Source organism: Vigna umbellata, chromosome 1, assembly GCF_029865625.1.
Source record: "Vigna umbellata cultivar VRB3 chromosome 1, Vumbellata_1.0, whole genome shotgun sequence".
NCBI classification, from domain to species: Eukaryota; Viridiplantae; Streptophyta; class Magnoliopsida; order Fabales; family Fabaceae; genus Vigna; species Vigna umbellata.
Genome location: NC_142165.1, coordinates 39,448,000 through 39,472,183, shown reverse-complemented (window position 1 = coordinate 39,472,183; position 24,184 = coordinate 39,448,000). Strand labels below are relative to the sequence as shown.

General features: G+C 32.1%; 3 protein-coding genes and 2 pseudogenes across 3 annotated transcripts; 2 read left to right on the top strand and 3 right to left on the bottom strand.

Annotated features, from left to right (window-relative positions):
- The first annotated feature begins 1,097 nt into the window (after positions 1-1,097).
- LOC148205319 (small ribosomal subunit protein RACK1) lies at positions 1,098-2,889 on the top strand. The gene is made up of 2 exons (XM_088102977.1): positions 1,098-2,071; positions 2,641-2,889. The coding sequence occupies exons 1-2, from the start codon at positions 1,199-1,201 to the stop codon at positions 2,740-2,742; spliced, it is 975 nt and encodes a 324-aa protein (XP_087959103.1). The 5' UTR covers positions 1,098-1,198; the 3' UTR covers positions 2,743-2,889.
- Positions 2,890-6,098: 3,209 nt separating this feature from the next.
- On the bottom strand, positions 6,099-10,711 carry LOC124832017 (actin-interacting protein 1-2-like). Its single transcript, XM_047306126.2, has 6 exons — positions 10,196-10,711; positions 9,907-10,068; positions 9,344-9,530; positions 8,487-8,909; positions 7,043-7,450; positions 6,099-6,907 (listed from the first exon to the last, which is right to left on the bottom strand). Exons 1-6 carry the CDS (start codon positions 10,588-10,590, stop codon positions 6,650-6,652), a joined length of 1,833 nt encoding a protein of 610 aa, XP_047162082.2. The 5' UTR covers positions 10,591-10,711; the 3' UTR covers positions 6,099-6,649.
- A 1,017-nt stretch (positions 10,712-11,728) lies between these two features.
- LOC124831988 (uncharacterized) lies at positions 11,729-12,915 on the top strand (annotated as a pseudogene).
- Positions 12,916-17,253: 4,338 nt separating this feature from the next.
- Positions 17,254-19,517, bottom strand: E12A11 (PEBP (phosphatidylethanolamine-binding protein) family protein). The gene is made up of 4 exons (XM_047306096.2): positions 19,244-19,517; positions 19,081-19,142; positions 18,943-18,983; positions 17,254-17,691 (listed from the first exon to the last, which is right to left on the bottom strand). The coding sequence occupies exons 1-4, from the start codon at positions 19,436-19,438 to the stop codon at positions 17,471-17,473; spliced, it is 519 nt and encodes a 172-aa protein (XP_047162052.1). The 5' UTR covers positions 19,439-19,517; the 3' UTR covers positions 17,254-17,470.
- Positions 19,518-22,227: 2,710 nt separating this feature from the next.
- On the bottom strand, positions 22,228-23,962 carry LOC148205318 (uncharacterized; annotated as a pseudogene).
- Positions 23,963-24,184: the final 222 nt, after the last annotated feature.

Here is a 24,184-nt window from a genome sequence, read left to right as displayed (position 1 = left end):
TCACTATCTCAAACACATTCATATCTAATTATACCACTCATAGTATATTTTAAAAAATATATACAACCTTTATGACTTAATTAGTTTCTAAATGACAAAAAAATATATTTATAATATAATTGATTATAATCTATTCTATTTATAAGCATTTTATTATTATTTAACTTTATGAAATCCATTATTGTTGTTTTAATAATTATATTATTAATACCTGTTTATATGAGTTTTTACATTGTAATAAAATAAATATTTAAAATAATAAATAAAATAAAACTCTAATGTGAATTAATAAACGTATTATTTTATACAGATAAATCGTTTTAAAACGCTAAAATAATAAGTAAAATTAAATAATTTAATTTATATTCAGATATATGTTTTATTTTTCCAAATTTTATTCTGGTTTACTCTATTTAAATAACTTAAGTTTTTACTTTATGTCAACCAGAAAAATTATAATTTACTGTGAAGTATCCGCTGTTACTTTACAATAATAAAAAAATATAATTATTATTAAAATAAAAATGCTAAATTAATAAAAAAATATATAATTGTCCTTCAAATCTCTTTCTTTTCACCTCTCAATCCTCTAAACTCCATGTGTTGATTCTCCCAAACAAACAAAACGTAAAGAGTAAACTCATAATTATACATCATTTTCATATTATCAATAAATGTAATTAAAATGTGAATGAAACGAATGTTAATTTACAAATGTAAGTAATTTATATTTATATTTTCTTTTGACATAAAATAAAATGCAAAAAGAAAAAACCTGAGGTAAAAATTTAATACGATAGCAAATTAAAAATGATAACACATGAAAAAAATTAAAATTTTTAAATATTTGGTAAACTAAAATATTGAATAAAAACTGAATTAAAAATATATAAATTTATGAATTACTTAAAATTTAACAACACCGAGAGATTCTAACTAATTAAAAGATATTGTTGGGCTTGAAAGTAGTGGGCCTGAAGTGAACTGAAACAGTAGTACTTGACAAAAACAAAAAAAAGAGAAAAAATGTGTTGAGTTGGTATCCATCTGAAAACCCTAATCAGGTTTTCTAGTCACTATATATTCTTTCGCGAGAGTCATAGCGTGGCTTAGAAACACAAAAGCCTCACGCAGAGTACGGGAACTCGAAAACCCTAGTAATCTCATTTCTGTGTGTTTGTGTTCCTGTGAGAGAAAAATGGCAGAGGGTCTCGTTCTCCGCGGCACCATGCGCGCCCACACCGACGTCGTAACGGCGATTGCCACTCCCATTGACAACTCCGACATGATAGTCACGGCTTCGCGCGACAAATCCATCATCTTGTGGCAACTCACCAAGGAGGACAAGACCTACGGTGTCCCACGCCGCCGTTTAACCGGTCATTCCCACTTTGTTCAGGATGTTGTTCTATCTTCTGACGGACAGTTTGCGCTTTCCGGCTCCTGGGACGGTGAGCTCCGCCTCTGGGACCTTGCAGCCGGCACCTCCGCGCGCCGTTTTGTTGGACACACCAAGGACGTCCTCTCTGTGGCGTTCTCCATCGACAACCGTCAGATCGTGTCGGCCTCGCGTGACCGCACAATCAAACTGTGGAATACCCTTGGTGAATGCAAGTACACCATTCAAGACAGTGATGCTCATTCTGATTGGGTTAGCTGTGTGCGTTTCAGCCCTAGCACTCTTCAGCCGACTATTGTGTCTGCATCTTGGGACCGCACTGTTAAGGTGTGGAACCTCACGAACTGCAAGCTGAGAAATACCCTTGCTGGACACAGTGGGTATGTGAACACTGTTGCTGTTTCTCCCGATGGTTCTCTGTGTGCCAGTGGTGGAAAAGATGGAGTTATTTTGCTGTGGGATTTGGCTGAGGGTAAGCGTCTCTACTCTCTCGATGCTGGCTCTATTATCCATGCCCTCTGCTTCAGTCCCAACAGGTACTGGCTGTGCGCCGCCACCGAGCAGAGCATCAAGATCTGGGATTTGGAGAGTAAGAGTATTGTTGAGGATTTGAAGGTGGACCTTAAGACGGAGGCCGATGGTACCACCGGTGGCAACACAAACAAAAAGAAGGTACTTTTGGATATGGTTTTGATTTTTACACTGGTAGTTAATGTAATGTTATTGATTATACTCATTATACATATATAATTGCTGAATTTAATAATTCACATAACCATATCCTCTGTTGTGGATTGAATTGTAGTTTTACATCACGATTAAACTTTAAAAATTATGTCTTTTCTTGTATAATTGGCTTGATTTTATTTTCAATTTATTCAGTATTATTATGCATTGTAGTGTATCTTTATAATTTGTTTATTTACAGATATGTTTTATCTGTTTAAATGTGTTCCATTTACTTTAATAAGGAATTGTTTATTGTGTGGTCAAGTGTCTTTGGAGAGAAAGTTGGCTAACCATCTTATTTCTTAGCGGGGGAAATGTTTGTAATACCAGATACTGAAATATTTTATATCCAATTTCCCTGGAGTTAGCAAAGAATTCTATTACAGAAGTTCTTCCCTTATCACTTTGTTTTATGTTCGTAGCTATTACATTTGCAATAATTGTAAGACTTTAAATTGTAAGATGTGTCGCTTAATTTTGTAATGTTTTTAATTGGTATGAATATTTTGCAGGTCATCTATTGCACGAGTTTGAACTGGAGTGCAGATGGAAGCACTTTGTTTAGTGGTTATACTGATGGCGTGGTCAGAGTTTGGGCAATTGGACGTTATTAGGTTAAGCTTTTAGTGTTTTCAGATGAAAATCAGCTTTGAGTTTTGGGACAAAGTTACTGCTTTACTGTAGAATTGATTTTTATGTTCAAGACCGTGGCTTTGAGGCCTTCTATTTATTTTTGAAACGTTGTTTTTGGTTTTTACTTACATGGATATTTCAAAATCTTGGATTCCATCTACCAATATCATCTTTAGAAAATTTTCGAGATATTCCAATTAAAAGAGAAGCTCTACTGTTTATTCATTACCAATTTATTATACTTCCGATTGTAACTTCTAAGTTTATGTTTTTCAACAATTCATGCGATCAATCTGCCTTAAACGTTAATTATGTTATACAACTTAATTTGCCTTCTTGGTCAAGCTAAGCAATATTCTCAATAAAGCTGAGATAGATCTAAGTGCAGTAGTTATGAAAGTACGTATATTGTCGTTTTGGGCAATGGCTTGTTAGTTTTTATGTTGTGCCATCTGAGTTTTGGTTTGTTTTGTAGGAAGGTTATTGATTAAATTCTGACCTTGGTATGGTAATTAATTTTAACGAGAAAAAAGCTGATGCTAGTTTTTTGTTGGTTTTTAATGAAGGGCTCAAGTGTTTTTGTTCAATTTGTTTTTCTTATTTTCTATTCTCAATTATAAATTTTCGTCTGAATTTTTTTTGTTTTAATTATAGACAATTATGCAAGTGTGGCAGGTTAATTTATTCCCGTTAGCTAAGTGTACCACTTTTAAAAACAATTATGCAAGTAATTCAATATACTTAGAAGTAAAATAAGATTAATAAATTTCTTTTCGAACCTATGTTGATAATTAGTGAGGGTAAATTTGGAACACGAGGAAGTTTAGAAAGATAAAAAGAATTAATATTTTATAGTTATAATTTACGTCATAATTTTCACCGTTAATTTCAACTATTACACTTTTTCTTTTTGATTTTTCACTGCACTTAATCATTTTATTTTGTATCTTCAACTTTTGAAAATAACATTTTTTTTTTATTTCTAAGTTTGATTAAAGATTTTTCCTTCATCAAATTTTAAAATCTGATAAAAGATTTTATGTTTATTGAATTTTAAAATCTGAAATGGAGGATTTTTTAAAAATTTTAATCGATTTTAAAATTTAATGTAAAAATAAAATTTTTTTAAGTTTAATACATCAATTGGTTCTTAGTTTTCGAATTTTTGTTCAAAAACGTCAGTTACTATCACAATTTATGAGTTTAACAATCTGGTGAAACTGTGACGTGGTGATTCCTTGAAGGTGAAATTTGAATAGCGTACTGTTGCTAACTCTAACGTACTTTGATGTTTTTGTTGTTGGATTTAGGGTTAGGGTTTGATTTAGGATGGTTTTTGGGGGTATAATTTTTATAATGATCCTTTGTCTGACAATTTCACCATCTTTTTCGTAGAATTTTTTCTTCATTACATCACTTGAAAAAGTTACAGTACATCCCTCTTGAAGATCCACTCTGTTATTCACCAAATAAGCCACCAAAATTGGTTCTAACTTAGCAATCTTTGAACAACTAAATTCCAAATTAAGTGAGAAGAGTATTCATAAAACCTTGTAATGATGACATCCCCAAAATTGTCTCCCAGCATTATGTGGAGTTTTGACCACTTTGCTTACAGCAAAATCACCACATTTGCAACGAGGGATTATCCCACCTCCAACCACCATCATGTGAGGAATGCAAAATTCTTTCCGACCATGTATTGGAACAAGAAAAACAACCTTGGGAAGAAGTGATTTCTATCTACCTACAAACATTTTGCTAAAAAAAGGGAAGAAGTTGCACGAACCCTCACCAATCCTAACCCTTTTCTTTTACCCAATAACTTAAACTTTAAATATTCCCACCAAATCAATTCACTTCACATTGCCACGCAATCAATAAGTGCACAGACATTTTTTAATGAAATATGGGGCCTAACTGAACTTTTTTAAAACATGACTTTTGGATGCAAAAGTAATTTAATGTGAATCCGGTGTTGGGAATCCAAGTGTGAGTATAAGTCTCACATTGGATAGAAATGAGAAAGTAAAGCAGTATATAAAGGTTAAAGACCCATTAACTCATTGCCTTAAGGTTTTGGGTAGAGAGTGGTATCAATCCCTTATATGGTTGGACTCAGATGACATTGGTGTTTGTGTCTCTCTTGTGAACCTCCTCTTTATTAGACTCAACAGGAGGGAAAGTGTGGCAGTATGGAAAAGACTCACCCTTAAAGGAGAGATTCTCCTCGATAAACCAACATCCGGTGCGATCCATATATGTTTTTTAATCGGTTATAGAAGAAATTTATAAACGTTAGGTGGACAATCTCTTAGTACTAGTTTATACAATGGTTCTCTCAATGTTATTGTCTATTGAAAAATAAATGAATTTGTGTTTATGGTTATGTCTATTATTATTTGAGATATGGATGAATTATGAGAAATGTTTAATTGTTTGAATTGTTAAAGTCGTGAAACTATCTCACGAATTCTTCAATGACTAATTGATTTTGTTTAATTAATTTATAGTTCGTGGTCCACATTATTTTATGATGCTGTGAAGAATTAGTATAATTGTGAATATGTTTTTAATTCACTCTTGCACGTTTTGGATATGATTTTCATCTACTATGATTGTATATTTATATCAATATATACATAAAAGTAAATGTTGATATGAATGCAGGAAAGTGAGGAACTTTGAGTGTTTTGGAAAATAAAATCCTTTTTTTATGTGTATTTGAATTTAAATGAGATAAAAGCTTATTTCAAAATAATATATACTTGATTTAAAATCTTGGATAATTTTCTTACTTTTGAATAATTTAAATAAATAATTTTTTTAGAAAATTGCGAAAATAAGTGTCATTGAAATTCACAAATTTCGGAACATTACACCCTAAACGTAAAATTGATTTGTTTTTTTTTCAAAACTTTGATATATTTTAACTTTTAAAATTTAAAAATGAATGGATATAATTTTTTAAATCAATAACATTAATTTTTTTAGTATTAAAAATAATCAAATTTATATCAATTGAAAATACCAAATCAACACAAATATAGTATCAACTGAAAATACCAAACCTTATAAGGAACTTCAAATTCATACTGAAAATACCAAACCTTATAAGGAACTTCAAATTCATACTGAAAATACCAAACCTTATAAGGAAAATCAAATTTACATTGAAAATACCAAACCTTATAAGGAACTTCAAGGAGACGTAGCATTTGTTCTCTCAATTACCCTCTAGTTGTTACTTTAGCAAGAAAATTGTTTTTGTTCTGTTGGTGGGAGTAGGCAGAAATTAAAACCCAGAAAAGTTCATTGGCATATAGGGATGGATAGATTAACAAAACATACAAATCTGCATTCCAACTACAAACAAACATTACAACCAGAAAAGTTCATTTGAGTATATCCTCCAAAGAAGTGAGGTTTTAAATGGGGAAAATTAATTGACTCTGCTCTCTGATCTATCAACACTTTCAACACAAAAACTCACACTACAAATATTGATTCCCTGTAATAATGTACACAATAAGATTCTTTTGACAGATTTCGCAACTATTAAAATCTTTGGTATCATAAATTGGCTTTATCCAGAGCAAACCAAGACAAATAGTGATGTACACTGGTACCATCAAAGTCTAGAGATTGAAACTCATACAAAGCAGTTACTCATAAAAGGCAACAAGAAAATAGCCTCAACTTTAAACCGCAATGTTCACGCAGGTGACTGCCAAACCGAAATTTGAAAGAGGAATGTGATAAGACCAACTTACGATGATAAGCATATCCTCTTCAGTCTTGAATTTTAGAAGCCTTCTAAAGCAAGAAATTTGAAATCCAACAAATATTTTTCCACATTCACTTATCTTCCAAATCGAACTCGATCAGTCAAGGAGGGGTTATCTTCCAAACACGGATAAAAGCATCCTCACCTGAGCTAACCAAACTATATTCGTCAGTGAATGTTAACCCATAAACCCCACCTAAATGAGCACCCTTTATGGTAATTCTACTAGATGCAGGCTGATCAATTTCATATATGATGACACACATGTCAAGCGACCCTGTGGCAATCCTACGGCTATCAGGTGACCATGCAAGACAATTTATCCTAGCAGTATGATACAACATGTTCTTAAGCTTCACCTGAAATGAAAACATGTGTTGAAACAGTTAAAAAGTAATGACACAAAAATTATTTCTTACACATCAAAAAGGAAAGTATGCACATTAGAGAGAAAGCATCAAAAGTAATACTTTGGCTATCAAAGTTGCACTTACCTCATGGGAGGCACGGTCCCACACTATAGCTTCTCGATTGACATCCCCTGATGCAAACATTGAAACGTCTGGAGAATAACGTATGACACTAATAGCACCCCTATGTTTCTCAAGGACAGCCTCTTCTACAAGAGTATCACCAGAAATAGAATATATGTGTAATTTACCATCCTGTCCACCGATGATGGCTTCACTTCCATCAGGTGAGACAGCAGATGCAGTCACAACAAACCCCACATTAATGGTTGACACAATTTTTGTACCACGCAGCATGACAACTCCAGAATCAATTGAAACTAGAGCAAGTTCAGGTGAAAGAAGTGCAACACTCAAGTCCTTTGGTTGACTTCCTATATCAATGGCCTCGGCATCTCCACACTGATCCCCATGTAAAGAAACTCGCCTTATCTGGTTGTCAAAAGAGAAAGAAAGAGGGGCAATCAGAGCAAGAAACCCTCACTTCTACATAATATTCATATATTGCAGATGCCTTGAAATTTCTACCCCCAAAAAGGCTAATTTGTCACATCTTAGCATGAAAGTACTATGAATGAAGAACTATGTCACAATTGCAGCAGGGATTTCTAACAACACTAAAGCAGGCATGAAGATATCATGTAAAGCATAAACCACGATTTCTTAAATCACTTTGCAGGAACAATTTACAGCACAAAAAATAATAGCCAGAAAGAAAAATTCATCGTTCCAGGTAATACCAAGACAGATACAATAAGATTACAAGAACATTAATTGAAAAACTATATCACCTCTCACTTGGTAAAGCAATTGTTAATGTTACCATTTACCGAGTCCAATAGACAACATTGGGGAAAAAATGGTCCTTGCATCATCGGTGGATCATAAGAAACAAATACATTGGATAGAAAAAATGAAGTCACAACAGCCTTCAATTTAAGACCAGAGTACCAAACTGATGAAGTAGCTGGGCCAACAATCTTACAAAGGAACTCAAGCAGAGCAGCCTAAGGCTCCTCACAGAAAGCTATTCTCCAGAAGTAACGTGATTATCCAAGCAAGCCTCTCCCACCGTTGTCTTCCTCCCTATATTTTTGGCTACTTCGCCCCAACCAATTTGCCAAGTCAGAGAGTGTAACCGATTCTCCTCTCTATTACCAATTATTGCCTTGTGGGATAAACTTCCCAAATCAAGAAGGTTCTTCATACTTGGCACCAAATTCTTTGATTGTTCGAAGTGGTATTCCAACTATTTTCTGATCTAGCCCCATATCCTATCAGAAACTTCACTACCAATATGGATAATGCCATATGAATAATTTATTTCAACCCATAAAAAATATATTATTTAAATGCAAATGAAAAGCATCACTGATTCTGTCACCAATGGAGGAGATGGAAATTGAGAAAACTGTAGCATAATTATTATCATTATCATATTAACAAATAATATAAGCAAAACATTCACCTTATTATCAAATCCAGAAGTAACAATCTCTTCTTCTACGGCAACTAAGCATTTGATTTGAGAACCTTCCTTCCTTTGTACTTTTCCACTATATCCAATCCCTTGAATCCACCTAACTATTAAGCCATCATAACTGCTAGACAAGAGCACTTTAGGGTTACTTCTAAGAATAGATAAGGAGGAAACATTTTTCATATGTCCAGAAAATGCTGTCGGGGCTTTATCGAGATCGCTTGCTAAAAATATAGATATTATCCCACCCAGAGAAACAGTGACAAGATAATCATTCAACCATAGGCACCCCACTAGCATATCTTCAACTCCACCAGTGCCAGGACAAGTCAAAGTTTTCTTCACCTTTCCGTTATTGTCTTCTGATATGTCCCATACTTTTGCAGACTTGTCAGCAGACACAGTCAACACCTATAGACAGCATTACAACTGTAGATCAGATTGTTATTACTCAAAAATGTTATACACACATAGCAAAGTTTGAAGTTTTGCATTGAGTTAATTTCATAAAGAAAAGAAAGCGATCAACCGTTATGTATTTGGGAGAGGTGAAAAGGAGATATCATATCAACGGGGAAATTGGGGTCAGTATGATGGATACCCCTTAGTTAGAAAAAGAGCAGTTTATTTGATTTATTGGTTAAAGAAACAAGCTTTGCGGCCTATAAAAAACAGGGGAGGTTAAGAGAAAGTTATCTTTTTATCTGAGAGAGAATTGGAAGGTGCTGCAGCCTTTTATCTTTGGAATTGATGTTTACCCTATTTCTACTCAATAAGACACCAAGTTTTATCCAAGTACATCAGGGTGTAAGTATATTGCCATACATACTCAGAGGTTAACTTACCTGTTTTCCATCAGGACTCCAGCTAACAGCATAAATACTTCCAGTATGCCCACCTTCAGAAGACAACTCACCGATCTTCTCAGCACTTTTTCCATCGAATATGAAACCACTTTTGTCAGAACTTACGGTAATAAATTTACTGCCATCTGGAGAATATCTTACACAATTAACAAAATTTGAATGATCCCTGTACATAACCAAATTATCCCAATATCAGTTCCAAAGAGAAGAACAAACCAGAACAGACGCACGACAAATCTTACAAAAGAAAATCCTCAGAGAAACTGAGGTCCAAATGATCATACATTTACAAATAATAGCAATATGCAACAGTTTCGATTCCATATGAAAACCCTTTAAAAGTAGCAGCGTTCATCCCAAACGTGTTCATCTTTTTCAAAAGAAGGACTAGAGCACAGAAGCTACTTTCAGAGAAACACTATTCTCAGCTGTATCAAAAGATCATATTCTTTTTCCGCCTCATACACATATGCACAGTGTAAGTGATGCCTAAAATACCATTTTGTAAAGTTTATTTTCTCATAGTAATACACAACACATACCTGTGAGATAGCTTAAATCTAAAGGGAGGTCCCTCATAAAAGTTAACCAGAAAATCCTCTCCACAGGTAACAACACGAAATGGTCTCGTGGGTTTATATGCACAACTCAAAACCCGGCGCGAGTGACCGTCAAATTCTCCAACATTAGTCCCCGAATCCCACCTTCATCGCACAGTAAACAACATTATCAACAAAAGAGATCTTAAAGTCAAACGAAGTCAAACATAATAGATCACACACACAGAGAAAAGCTTCGAGAAGGTTCTAGAAGTTTCTCAGGAGAACTAACATGAAAGCGCGGACGAAGGACTTCCCTTTGCCTTCGCCGCAGGCAACGATTCGGAGGCCGTCGGGGGACCACTGAAGGTCGTCGATGCGCCCGGAGAGGACTCTGAACTCCTTCTTCAAAACGAAGTCGTTTCGCGTGCCCCAGATCCTGACGGTACCGGAGGCGTCGGCGGAGGCGACCCACTCGCCGTTGGGGGAGAAACGCGCGACGGTGGCCGGGTAGGCATGTTCCCCGTAGACAGAGACGTTAAGGGGATTCTCGAGGCTCACGATGACCACCGATCTGGCGTTGGTGTAGACGATGGAGTTGGACTTGGCGTCGCCCGAGATCAGAATCCCGCGGCCGCGCTCCGTCGTGGGCATGCACGCGTACGTCTCCTTCAGCTCGTGGCTCATCTTCACTTCTCAAAGAGATTACTTTGTGGTTTCAGTCACAGTGAAAAGCAGAGCACGATGTCGCAACCGACCAAGCTCTGTTTCAACCACACCGCTGAGACATGCCACCATGTTCCCACTCATCTTTTAAACATCTTATGTCAGTAATTATACCAATTAAATAAATATTATTTATTCATCAATCCAAATTTAAGATCTTAAAACGTAGTGTTTTATATTTTAATTTATTATTTCTTCAACATAATTTGGTGCTTAATCATGATTTACTGTAAAGCAAATAAACTATATTTTTTCAATTACTATCTTGTAAATCTAGCTCTCAAATGGATATATAACAGGAACATTAATTTGCATCTTTTAAAAAATTTGTGTTAACCAGAATTTGTTACTATTTTTTCACTTATTAGTCAATGTAAATTGTTTTCTTAAATCTAATGGGTATAAGAAGACTTTATTATTGTTTTATTATAATTAAAAAATATTATTCATTTTATATTATTTTATGAAACATATATATACATATTTTCAGATGACTTTAAAATAATGAAAGTTATTTATCATTTAAATTAATTTTGTGTAAGAAACTTCTACTTTAATATTCAGCAATTGTTTGTATAAATACATTACAATTAAAAGTAATAACACAAAGGGTTAATATCTTTTAAGAAAGTAAATTATAATGTCCAAATTATCAGAAAAGTGCATTATAATTTTGAAAACTACATTGTTATTTTTAAAAAAAAAAACATGTTTAAGTCATCGAAAATTTTATTTTATCATAATAAAATTGATTTTTTTTTCTTTTCTAATATCTATGCATAAATTGATTAATAATTTCAACGATCCAATTGCATTTTTACACAATTAATTTATATTAGGTTAAATATGTTGTTAGTTTCTAAACTATTAAGCAAATTTGTTTTTAGTTCATTTTTCAAATTAAGCTATATTTTGGTCCTTTCACTTTAAGGAAACCATAATTTTTCATCTTCTAAAATCAACGGCGTTAAAAATCAGCTGAGGTGGCTAACGGTGATATGCCACGTCATTTTTTTTCTTCTGACACTCAATAAATTTTTCCCAGCTTTCCTCCCTTCGTATCGTCTCCTTCCTTGCATCTTCTCCACGTTCTTCTCTTATGTGTTTTCTTCCAAACTTCCGTGTGGTCCGCTGCTTGATCTTTGATGTCGTCAGCTGCGGCGACACCTCCCGCTACCGCTATCGCCAGCGTGGCGGCGGCGAAGAAAACGTTGGTGACTTTAGCTTGGTGGCTAGCCATGCAGAGAAGGAGGAGAGGTCAAAGAAGAGGTTGGAGAAGCTGTCGAATCTGCTGAACGCGGTGGAGACGAAAACGGATGCGGAGGCGGAGAGGAAAGAGGAGGCATTGGCGGAGCTAAAGCGAGTGGTGAAGGAGTTGCATGAAGAAGACCTCTCGATGCGGAGAATCGCGACGGAGAGAGTGAGGCGTTGGCAAAGGAAGATGCCGAAGCGAGAGCGAATCTCGCAATGCTCGGAGTAATTCCTCCTCTCGTCGAAATGCTCGATTCGGAAGACGCTCATTCACAAATCGCTTCGCTCTATGCTTTGCTCAATCTCGGAATCGGTAACAATGCGTGCGTAATTTGCATTTTCATTCAAAATCCACCGTGGTGTTTACCCAAATATTTCATATATCTGAAATTTAATGTTAACTTAATTATTTCATAAACAAAGCGACTGTAGTGAAAATCGGCACTGTACACACAGATGCTAAAACTAATTGAATCAAGTGATTCAAATTCGTCGGTGGCCGAAGCGATTGTTGCGAATTTCCTTGGATTGAGTGATTTGGATTCAAATAAACCCATAGTTGGTTCCTCCGGTGCAATACCATTCCTGGTTAGCACCCTAAAAAATTTAGAGGCTAGTAAAACTGTATCACAATCCCAATAGCAAGAAGCAAGATGCTCTACGCGCACAATCTTTCACTATGATTGTACAACCTTTCGGTTATTCTGGAGACTGGTTTGATTTGGTTTTTAGTTAGCTCGGAAGAGAGCCTCCAGAATATTTGAGTGTTTGAGGGTGGAGAAGGGGAAACCTTGGTTGATCTCATCAACAACTCTAAATGGGCAGGGGGCTGAGTTTCATGGTGGCGGAGATGAAGGACTTCAAGATCCGACTCCAGGGGACGACCATGGGAAGGAAGGGACGACTCGCGATCACGGCGGTGGCGTCGAAGGTAGCGTCAGAGGTGGCGTCGGAGGTAGCGTCGGAGGTAGCGTCAGAGGTAGCTTCGAAAGTGGTTGTGGTATAGTCAAAGGGAGAGGAAGGGAGAGGAGATGAGAAAGATTGACTAATGTAAAAAAAAAATGACGTGTCACACCACCGTTGCTCACCTCAGCTGATTTTTAATACAAGACGAAAAATTATGGTTTCCTTAAGAAGAATGACCAAAATGTAGCTTAGTTTGAAAGAGAAACTAAAAACAAATTCGCTTAATATTTTAAGGACTAAAAACATAAGTATTTATATATATACACACAAATATGTATACATTTGTATTATTAAAAAATAATTTAATTATGGATAAAATTTGTGGATAATATCAAAATTTATTGATAAAATTAAAATTATTAATTATTTATTGACTATAAAAGATTTGTCAATAAATTTTATTAACAAATAATTTTTTTTATTAATTATTAACTAAAATTTTCATTAATAAATATCAATGGCTAATGTTCATTAATATTTATTTGTCAGTAATTATATTATAGAATTTTTTTTGTTAGTAAAATTTATGAATAAACCTTTACACACGTTTTTCCCTTTTTTTTTACTACTATTGCTGTTACCATCAATATTACTGTCTTTGTTGATTTTTTTCCATCTTTCTATACCTTTATCTTATTCTTATCCACCTTCATTTTATTTATAACAAATATTTTATTAAATTTGATGAAAATTTATCAATAAATTTTCAGAAAAATACAATACTATAAATTTATCAATAAATTAAAAAAGATATTATTGACGAATTTTACAATAACATCTTCAAAAAGTCTTAAGCGAAAACTACTCTCATTTTATTAACAAAAATATTTATTAATAATAAAAATTCTAACAAATTTGTCAGACAAATTTTATTAACAAACATATCACCAACAAATATTTTTGTGGATAAATAAAATTCTAATAATTCATCTATAAAAGTGATTAACAAATTTTTTTTATCAATAATTAATTAATATTTTTCTCTTGATAAATTCTGTTAATAAGTTTTTATTTTACTATAGTAAATTTGTTTTGTCAATAAAACTTTAGTGATTATATCACAATTTCTTGTATACTTGTAAATATATTTCCTAAAAGCTATTTTGGAAAACAAATGGTTAGATAAGTTAAAATGAAATAACACACGTGAATACCAAATCATTTAAATATAATAACAATAAGAAATTAAGCATCAAATCAGGACACAAGTTATTACACCTAATAAAAATTTCCAAAACAGTAGTTGAGATGGTAAAGAAGAATTCAATTTGAGCCAGCAATACAATAAAATAAAATAAATTATTTTTTTAAAATTAAAATTAAGAAAGATATATATATATATATATATATATATATATATATATATATATATATTAAAAAGAAGAAAAGAAAAAAATTACTATTTACCAAGATTTTTTTAAAAAGAAATTGAAGTAGGTGTGACGTATATAAGACATAAATTTCAGCGTAAAACTCCAATAATCCAATGTTGTTGTTTGTAACTTTTTCAAAGTGTTTAAAATTTTTAAGAAACAATTTGGTAGATGGATGTGGTTGTTTTCATTTACTCTTCAACCTCTTGAAATTCTTCTATCTACCCTTTTTCTCTCTGCCAATGTATATATTATATATATCTTTCAAATATCCATTGTTGCATTCACACATATACCTGAAAGTCAAGCTTGCTGGTTAGTCGATCACTGCCATTACTCTCTCTTATTTATACACATAGTCATGCCAAACCTAACAATGTCACCTTCCTCTTCTCTCTCACTATTCTTCTTCACCTTCGTACAATATCTGGTGAGTGATTTTCATGCTTTCCTTTGTTAAGTGAACGTTTTTGCTAGATTTAATCTTTATCTCGTTGTCTGTTCGACCTTGAATCCATACATATTTATAAGTAACATATTCTGTCGCAATCGAAATCGTGATGAATAATGGTATGTCTGAGTTTTTAATCTACAACATGTCGACTAATAATACTTGTTTCCGAGGTCGGAAAGACAGCGAAATTGAGTTTCTAGCAAGATTTGTTTGTTTAACGATGTTTAGCATGAAATTCTATTGTACTCATCATTCATCGAGTGGTTACTTATTATGAAAAAATGTTGGTATACTTTATATGTTTCTTATTGTGCATGTCTTTTGGAACCAAAATACCCTTCTCCCATGTTTGGAAACAATTTAAAAAGAAGTTAATTGCTTTTGATATGTCTGTGTCACTGTCTAATTTAGGACTCAGTAATTTTGCTGATGTTTCGAATGCAATTATATGTTTTATTTTTTAAGGAGATATATTTTAAAAATACTGTAGGGAATTCTATACATATATATATATATATATATATATATATATATATATATATATATATATATATATATATATATATATATATATTTTTAATTGAAAGCATGGTTTTACATTAAAAAATACAGACAACTGAAGAATAAACTCATCTTTTGGCAAATCAACGTTTCACCTAATCATAATCATCTTTGTTTAGATACATAAATTAAAAACAAAGTTTTTTAAAAAAAAAAAAAACTTAAAACATGCTGAATAAGAACTTTTCAATTTGTTTTACTGTCACTACAATGTTACTCATTTATTAGTACATTAGAAACTTTATATAAATTCCATATTTGTATTATTGAAAGATTAAAACTCTAAAAATGTAAATTATTTATATAATTTTTTTTCCTTATGTGGGTGCAGTTGAGATTTAGTTATATTTAGTTATTTTTTGTAGTTTAATTATTTATTTTGCAGTTACAGTTTTTATTAGGTTTATTTATTAATGTTTTTATAGACTAAGTCACACTTGACATCAGTGGGAGAGCGAGATGAATAAATATTGTAAATTAAATTTTAGTATAAGGTAACTAAAATTACAATGCTTTATAAATTAAGTTCTTTTTCTACCTCCTTTATTCTTTTTTGTCAAATTTTTGTTTACGTTTTTGGCCTTTATTAGTATTAATTTAGAATTTGATGATGTAAGATTTGAATGAAATGTATGAAGGTATTATATTTTAAAATATCTTCCCATGTGAGGTAATATATATTGCTGAAATTGTTCTCATATGTCTATCTTTTAGACTTGATGATAAAGTATATTGAGATTTATTAACTTGCAATTTAGTTTAGAACTTCAAAGTAATTTTGGTTTGGGTTTAAGAAAATGGTGCATTTTAGAACATAATATAAATACTTTTAAAAGTAAATATGAAGTTAACATGAACTTTTAAACTTAATTAAATTATAAATCATGACAGATTACTTTGTTAAAGGTATGGTAATCAGTGATGGATTTTTTAAAAAGTATTTTGAGAGTGTCAACTTTTTTTTATAAGTGTATATAAATTTAAGGGGGTTAAATATACAAAATTTAATAAAATTAAAAAATAATAATCTTATTTATGTATTAATTTTTGTTTGTATAAAAGAATGAGGGATTAAAATCATTTATACTGATCCATACAACAATTTTATACAAACTATTGTTAATTTGGCCTTTTAAGATAATTATTACAAAAGCAAATAAATTCACAAATAGGTCAGTGTATTTATGTACACTATGAATGCATATTTAAGTTATGACCATATATAAAGAGTATTTGTTGAACAAAAGTTGTGTTCAATTACTATTTATGATATTTTACTAAGAATATGTTATAGTATAAATAAATCTATCACAAAACTGAATGCTTTAAACTAGGCCCAAGCCCATTAATTATCTTAGTGTTTATATCTAAATGTGCATAAATATTTACTTATATATATTTTCAGCTGCCAGAATTTAGAAGCCATTTAACCTGAGCAGTTCAAAAGCATTGTTCAACAAAAGTGTGATGATATATATTTTTTTAGATGTACAATCTCCCATTAATTATCATCACCACTATGTATTTATGTGCTAAATACCTTATGATAAAAAAATAAAACAAAAGCAAAAATATCAATGTGTGTATGGAAACAAAAAATAAATAAAACAAAAGAAAAAATATCAATGTGTGTATGGAAACACTCTTGTATACATTTTCTAATGACTTGTAAAATATTATATTTTATTTTCAAATACTTCTGTGAGATCATGGGGTTAATCTGAAAAGTCTATATGAATAAAAATACAACAATATAAAAAATATAAATTATTATAAATTGATTAGTATCTCCCAAAAAAAAAAATTAGAATACTTTCTCCTTTTAAATTTCATTTCCAAAATAATCTAATAAGCTGAGTAAATTAGAGGTATACTTATAACTTCTTCATACATGTTTATATATTCTTCATATATGTTTATATTTGTTTATTTACTTGTTTCATTGTTATTTTTTTCTTCTATTAATAATATGATTGAAGTGATAGTATGATAAATTGCACAAAAATACAAATATAAATATAATTAGAACACTAATAACTTTAATTTATCATATAAAATAAAAGAGATACAACATTATTTTGCATAACCATACATATAGATAAAAGAAAAAGTTGGCAAAGGCAGTGAAATGAAATGCACCACCCAAAACCCTAGCCAAAGCCAACTATGTAACTACACACACTCAAGATTTCAGATAGAGATTTCAAGATTTCAGATACGATTTCAGACAGAGATTTCAACGCTTTCTTGAAGCAGGTTCCTTCTGAGCATTGAAATAGGTTGTGGCCACAGGGAGACCCAAGTCCAAATCCTTTGCAAAGTTCCTAGTGTTGAAGTTCCCTCTGCTTTCTGGTTGCTCCACCGGACCCATTGGTCCTTTCTGCTCAAACAGCACAAAGATGTAGCGATGGATTCCCACAGGTGGCTTTGGTCCAGTGTATGGCAGGATTTCTTTTCCTGCACGCAACACGATCACTCTATTATTACTTTCTTTTGCATGTAAAACACAATCATAGTTGTCTGCTACAAAACAATCTTAATTGCATGTTATAAGGGGGAAGATTTCAGAGGTTGTTTTTTTCTTTGGAGGGATGAATTTCTGAAACAAAAACAGTGCATTCTTGTGACATGCAAGGGCACGTGTGAAGATATTGTAACACAAGATTCTCTGCACAACACCTGTTAGCTGTTAGCTGTATCTGTGCATGTCTTGATAAAAGATAAATGAATGACAGAAAAAACAAAAAACAATTAATTGATTGAAAAGTTAATGGTTTTTCAGTTTGATTCTTAAAATTAAATTGTAATTATTTCAGAATTAAGTTGTGATTATTTCAAAATTTAGATCTTATTTAGTGTGACTCATGCTCACAGCTGACACATGATGAAGGACACTGAATCCAAACTGTGGTACAGGTGTAGAAAAACCATTTGATGATTTGAAATTCTGTGATTTTTTCAGAAAAAAAAAAAACTGAGAGATGCAAGAGACCTAAATAACTACAGGCATGTTAATTTTTGGCAGGATCGAGTCTAAGATTTTTGTAACCAATAAACATAAATGTTATGAGACCGATCTGATCAGAAAACAAAATGTTCAGAAATCATGCGACACCTATATTTGTGCTATTCAAGCACGAGTTACACGAAGTTTATCTTTCTTAAAAAGAAAAAAAAAATGAAAAAAAAATGGAGCGACACCTATTTGTGCTGTTCAAGCACGAGTTTATTTTTCTTAAAAGAAAAAATTCTTAAAAGAGAATAAAAGAAAAAATTCTTAAAAGAGAATAAAAGAAAAAATTCTTAAAAGAGAATAAAAGAAAAAATTCTTAAAAGAGAATAAAAGAAAAAATTCTTAAAAGAGAATAAAACACCACCTACTTGTGTTATTCAAGTAGGAGTTTATTTTTCTTAAAAGAAAAAATATTTTTCTTAAAAGAAAAAAAAAACGTGCATGCGACATTATCGAACTGTTTTGTTTTTATGAGAAAGTAAAGAGATAGAAGAAGATCAACATCAAAAAAATAAATTTATTTTCTTTGCAGAAAAAGAAAAAACAAAAGTAAACCCATTGTTCTTGCATGCAAGATAATCAAACTTTGCAGATTAAAAGATAAATTTAATTTCTGTAGAAAAAATAGAACTGAACCAGCTGGTGCATGCAACAAAAACAAAGAAAATGTAGATCTAAGAAAATTTCTTGTATACCACGAAAGGGATTTGTGCCACCAGGTATGTCCACCACAATCCTGAAAATTACAACAGAAAATTCGTTTTAATTACAAATTCAGAAATTTTTTTACAAAAACTCAGAACAAAGAAAATAATGAAAAGAAATTCACAAACCAGTGGACCCATTCTCTCATGCTTGGTTCACTGGGGCTTGGTGCATCAGGATCTGTCATAATCTGCATGCAAGTTGAAAAATCCATTGCATGTGAGATCTATCAACAGAAAAAGGGTTTCAGAGAAAAAAAAATTAGCCATGGTTTGATCTTAGGGTTCTTACCAGAGTGTAAAGGCTTTCTTTCTTTCCAGTAAGAGTGAGCTTAGGTGGGTTGACCGAAACGGATGGCTTAATGTCACATCCGTTTGTAACATGTTTCGCCCCGTAATAGACGGACATGTTGACTGACGGAACGAACATATCGACCACATCACCTATTACCCGACCAACTACAAGAGGGTCGACAGATACAGCCATGGCAGCAAAGGAAATGCAAAAGAAGAAACTCAGAAAGAAAGAGCTTATGCTAGAAGCTACAGAGAGTTGGTGATATTGCTCTGAACCTGTAGGGTTTATATAGGAATTTTTTTACATTGAAATGAAAAGCTAAGGTAAAAATCAGGCACCTCTGTTTTGTAAGTTTCTGGGTTAATAATAAAGCCGTGAATCCATGCATGGACCATCTCAAAACCAGAGGCATGCAATGGATGACACGTTTGAGGAGTTCACAGTCATAAAAAACAGTCATCTTCTGCGTTTTGCGACAGCTGGCATAATCATTGTACATTTTGAAATTACTATGTAACTGTCATGGTTGAAATGTGTGATTTGTGCAGTCCACGGCTGAATCGGGGACGAAGGATGAGGGTGCAAGTTGCGTTATGGTAGATGGTGCAGCATGGGAAAATAAATCCTTCAATTTTTTTCTTTGATTTGTCTATAGTGGGGTGGGGTCTGGGCTCTTTGAAGGTTTTGATAAAGAGCAGTGTCATAGATGACCTGGAAGATTCTTTAATGGAGTTAACACTCATAAAGAGATAAATAAATGGTTTATGTCACTTTGTAGAAGGTGACTTCATGCATTTAAGCATTAACTATATATATATATTATACTTATTACTTTTTTCAAATAAAAGAAACATTATTATTTTACCTTTAAAAATATTATTTTAAGTGGATCCCTAATGTCTTTCCCTCAATATATATTATTAGAAGAATACAAAAAGTATAGATCTTCAAAAAATATTGTTTAGTTAATTAAATTTTAGAAGAAAAGATAAAATAATACTTATGTTTATTTTTAAGTGGGTTAATTTGAATAAATATATTTACTTTTATATATATATATATATATATATATATATATATATAAAAGAATTAGAAAATGATATTTTTAATATTAAAAGTATAAAAATGATATTTTTTCATTACTTTAAAATACATCATCTCTTTAAAACTATATTTTTAGAATTATTTAACATTTTTCTAGGAGTTTTCACTTTCTTTCATCGGTTTAAATATTAGAGATCGTTTAAGTCATCATTGAGGTGGGATCTTCAAATCTATTCGATTAATTTATGTTCTTTCTTTGGTTTGTTGTTTCTCTTGCATGTGTCATATGAGTCTTTTATAATCTATTGATCAATGGTTCTAACGATGTATCCTAATCATGTATTTTTGTGGTTTATGGGAGCAGATCGAGTTCCTTTAATTGTGAGAGCGATTTTAGGTTCTGCAAAGTATATATTACTACGAGTGCACACCTACATTGAATACATATGTCTAAGCATGGATTCAGATAATTAAGTCTAGGGTGAACTGTTTATGTATGTTTATATGAGTTATTATGTTTTATAAATATGTTTAGATTAAATATTTTGGTACATTAACTTACCCTTTCATTTTTGGTTTTTGTTTGTTTTTCTTTTTTTCTTATTTGCAATGATCACCTCACTCGTGTGAACGAACGAAGATATTTAGTTAGATATTCAGTGTAGGACGAGAGCGGTGTTGAAGCTTAAAATATATTGTTGTTTTCTCTTCTATATATTAGCCTTTGACTCAGTATAACATTTCTCTTAGTAGTATAGGACTTTGTTTATATATGTAAATTTTGATGTTATAGTTACATATGAAATAACTGTAACAACCTGATATACATATTTTCTTTAAGTTATTTGTTCTTTCATACGTTGTGTGTGGTGCCTCTACTTAAACTATTAAAATGAGATGTTATACACTATAACAAAATTTAGCAGGGGTTATTTTTTTCATTATCGACGGGTTTAATGGTTGGAAAATGCATTTCCCCGGAGTTACAAAAACCGTCGAGAAAAGCATTATCGGTAAGTAATTACTAGCAGTTTTTTATCTAATTGTCATAATTTTTGGAGGTTTTGGTGAAACTGTCATTATTTACAGAGTTTATACACAACCGTTGGTATTTACGGAGATTATCAGAAACTGTCCCAACTAATTGAGGTTTTGGAAAACGTCGAAACTTACAGGGGTTTCTTAAACCGTCAGAACTTACACCGTCAGAACTTACATGGGTTTCATAAACCATTAGAACTTACAAGGGTTCCAAAACCAATGCAATTTATTGAACACAGTGTCAATTCCATCTAAGTATCTAGAACAAAAAGTTAAACACTCTTCAGCCATGTACCTTTCAACTATTGAGCCTTCACCTTGTGCCTTATTGCATACATAAGACTTCACTTTTCCCAAGTACCTCTCAATGTGATACATCCATTGATATTGGACATGTCTTTCAATCTGTGCATCTTCTACTAAATGCACAATCAAATTAACCATCACTGTAAAAAAATTAAAACGGAATAACCATTTCCATTTGACACAAAATGCGGACAACTCTATCTTGTAATTAGACAAGTTCATCTATCTTTGAAACATTATTAAATAATTGTATAAAAAAAGAGCATAGATAAATCAAAATAGAGGACACTTCTTTAGGGAGTGTCTTTCTCATTGCCAAAGGGAGAAGTTGTTTCATCAACACATGTGAGTCATGACTTTTTAGTCCTTCAATCTTACGTTGTTTGACATCAATGCATTTACTGATGTTACTTGAGTAACCATCAAGTACAGTTATATTCTTCAAAGTTTTCATAAATAAATCCTTATTTACTTTTGACAATGTATATATAGCAAGAAGATATCTACTATTCTCATCAGGCCATAGATTTGGTCTAATACCCCAAAGTTGTAAGTCTTTTCTTGCCTTTAAATAGTCTTTGTATTTATTATTTGTACTATCATTCAACAATGTAAACATTATATCATCACAAACATTTTTTTTAATGTGCATAGCATTTAGATTGTGGTGCAATAAGTTATCTACCCAATAAGGAATGTCAAAAAACAATATTTTTCTTTTGCCATTATAGAGTCTCTACCTTAGGATGATCAACTCTCCATTGTCTTTTTTATCTTTCTTCAACTATAGGTTAATTCAACATGAACATTACCAACTTGTTGTAAGATATCATGTCCTGAGATTGCCACTGGTTTACTTATATTTTTAATAGTTCCATCGAACCTCCTATGAGCCAATCTAAACCTATGTCTTCCATCTAACCACCGACGATGACTTATAAAACAAAATTTCCCACATTTGACAAGCTCTTTAGGAGTAGTGTTAAAATTACATCTCAAACATGTCAATCTTGTATGTATGTTCCACCTAGATAAGGTTCCAAGTCCAGGAAAGTCATTAATAGTCCACAATATGATTGCATGCATATCAAATACTTCATTCCCATATGAATCAAAAGTTTTGATGTCAGTGTTCCACAACTCCTTCAACTCTTCTATTAAAGGTTATAAGTAAATGCTCACTTTCCGGGAATGATCATGGAGAGAATGAACGAACTTTGTTTCATACACATCCAAGGAGGAAGGTTGTATGGTATAAGAATAACTGGCAAAATACTTTGATTGGTGGTCAAGTTGCCATGTGGATTGAACCCATCAGTAGTTAAACTGAGTCTCACATTTCAAGGGTCTAAGGGAATTTGAGGGTGCATCAAGTCAAATTTCTTCCATACTTCAGAATCTCTTGGATGACGTAGCATTCCTTCATTCGTACTTTCTGATGCATGTCATCTCATATGCTTAGCTATTTTAGATGACAAAAACATCCTCTGTAACTGAGGCTTCAAAGGAAAATACCTTAACATCTTTGCAGGAATATTCTTTCACTTATTAACATCATCATCACTAATTGTATTTCTCGTTTTTGGCTTCCAACTTGATGTCTTACATTTCTTACAAGAATATCTATCTTTGTCTTCTCCAACATACAACATACAATCATTTGGGCAAACATCAATTTTGGTATAATGAAGACCAAGCTTGTTAATGACTTTTTTTGGCTTCATAGAACGAATTTAGAACTTTAGCATGTTGAAATGCATCTGTTAGCAACTCTAGTATCATGGACATAACTTTATCATTTATTCTGCATAAACATTTGATGTGGTACAATTTCACCAAGAATGAAAGTTTTGAATATTTATCACATCCTTTATATAAACTTTGTTGTCCATCTTGCATTAAGTCAAACAAGTTTGTACTATCACGACTTCTAGTATGACTTGACTTTGCATCCAAATCGTCATCATTTGCCATGTCGTTGTTAGAACAATGGTGTGCAAATACATCATTAACCCTTTCACACATATTATCACTAATTGGAACTCTTCCACCATCTTCTTCGACCATTACTTGAGGAACTTCATTATTTACTATTTTCTCCCCGTGTAGAAGCCACATTATATACTCTTTTGGAAAAGGTTTAACATTTAAGTGTTCATATACTTCTTCACGAATTTTTGATTTCTTAAAATTTCATTTCTGACATGGACATATTATCTTTTTCCTAACTCCACTATTAGTTAATGCGAAGTCTAAGAAGGTATTAAATTCTCCCACATATTGACTTTTTTTTCGAGACATGTTTGTCCATGATTTGTCCATTAAAACGATCTTTGCTCATGCCAAGATGATTGAAAGGTTCGAATAAGTGACCATATTCAACGATGTACACTACATAAGAAGAATTTACTAAACTAATTATAAAACTAAGTCTTATACCAAGTTAGTTATAAATTTGAAGACTAAAAATAGTCTCACTTGCTTATGGAACTAAATAATTAAAAACTAACTAGTTCTCTTAGTTATGAATATATTTGCGACACA

Excerpts from the sequence above, each read along its gene's own strand:
- LOC148205319 (XM_088102977.1), top strand. The coding sequence starts at position 1,199 with ATGGCAGAGGGTCTCGTTCTCCGCGGCACCATGCGCGCCCACACCGAC. Across the intron at positions 2,072-2,640 it reads GCAACACAAACAAAAAGAAG|GTCATCTATTGCACGAGTTT; the intron begins GTACTTTTGGAT and ends AATATTTTGCAG.
- LOC124832017 (XM_047306126.2), bottom strand. The coding sequence starts at position 10,590 with ATGAGCCACGAGCTGAAGGAGACGTACGCGTGCATGCCCACGACGGAG. Across the intron at positions 9,531-9,906 it reads AGATTTAAGCTATCTCACAG|GGATCATTCAAATTTTGTTA; the intron begins GTATGTGTTGTG and ends GGTTATGTACAG. Across the intron at positions 8,910-9,343 it reads GGAGTCCTGATGGAAAACAG|GTGTTGACTGTGTCTGCTGA; the intron begins GTAAGTTAACCT and ends TGCTGTCTATAG.
- E12A11 (XM_047306096.2), bottom strand. The coding sequence starts at position 19,438 with ATGGCTGTATCTGTCGACCCTCTTGTAGTTGGTCGGGTAATAGGTGAT. Across the intron at positions 19,143-19,243 it reads AAGAAAGCCTTTACACTCTG|ATTATGACAGATCCTGATGC; the intron begins GTAAGAACCCTA and ends ACTTGCATGCAG. Across the intron at positions 17,692-18,942 it reads TGGCACAAATCCCTTTCGTG|GAAAAGAAATCCTGCCATAC; the intron begins GTATACAAGAAA and ends TGTTGCGTGCAG.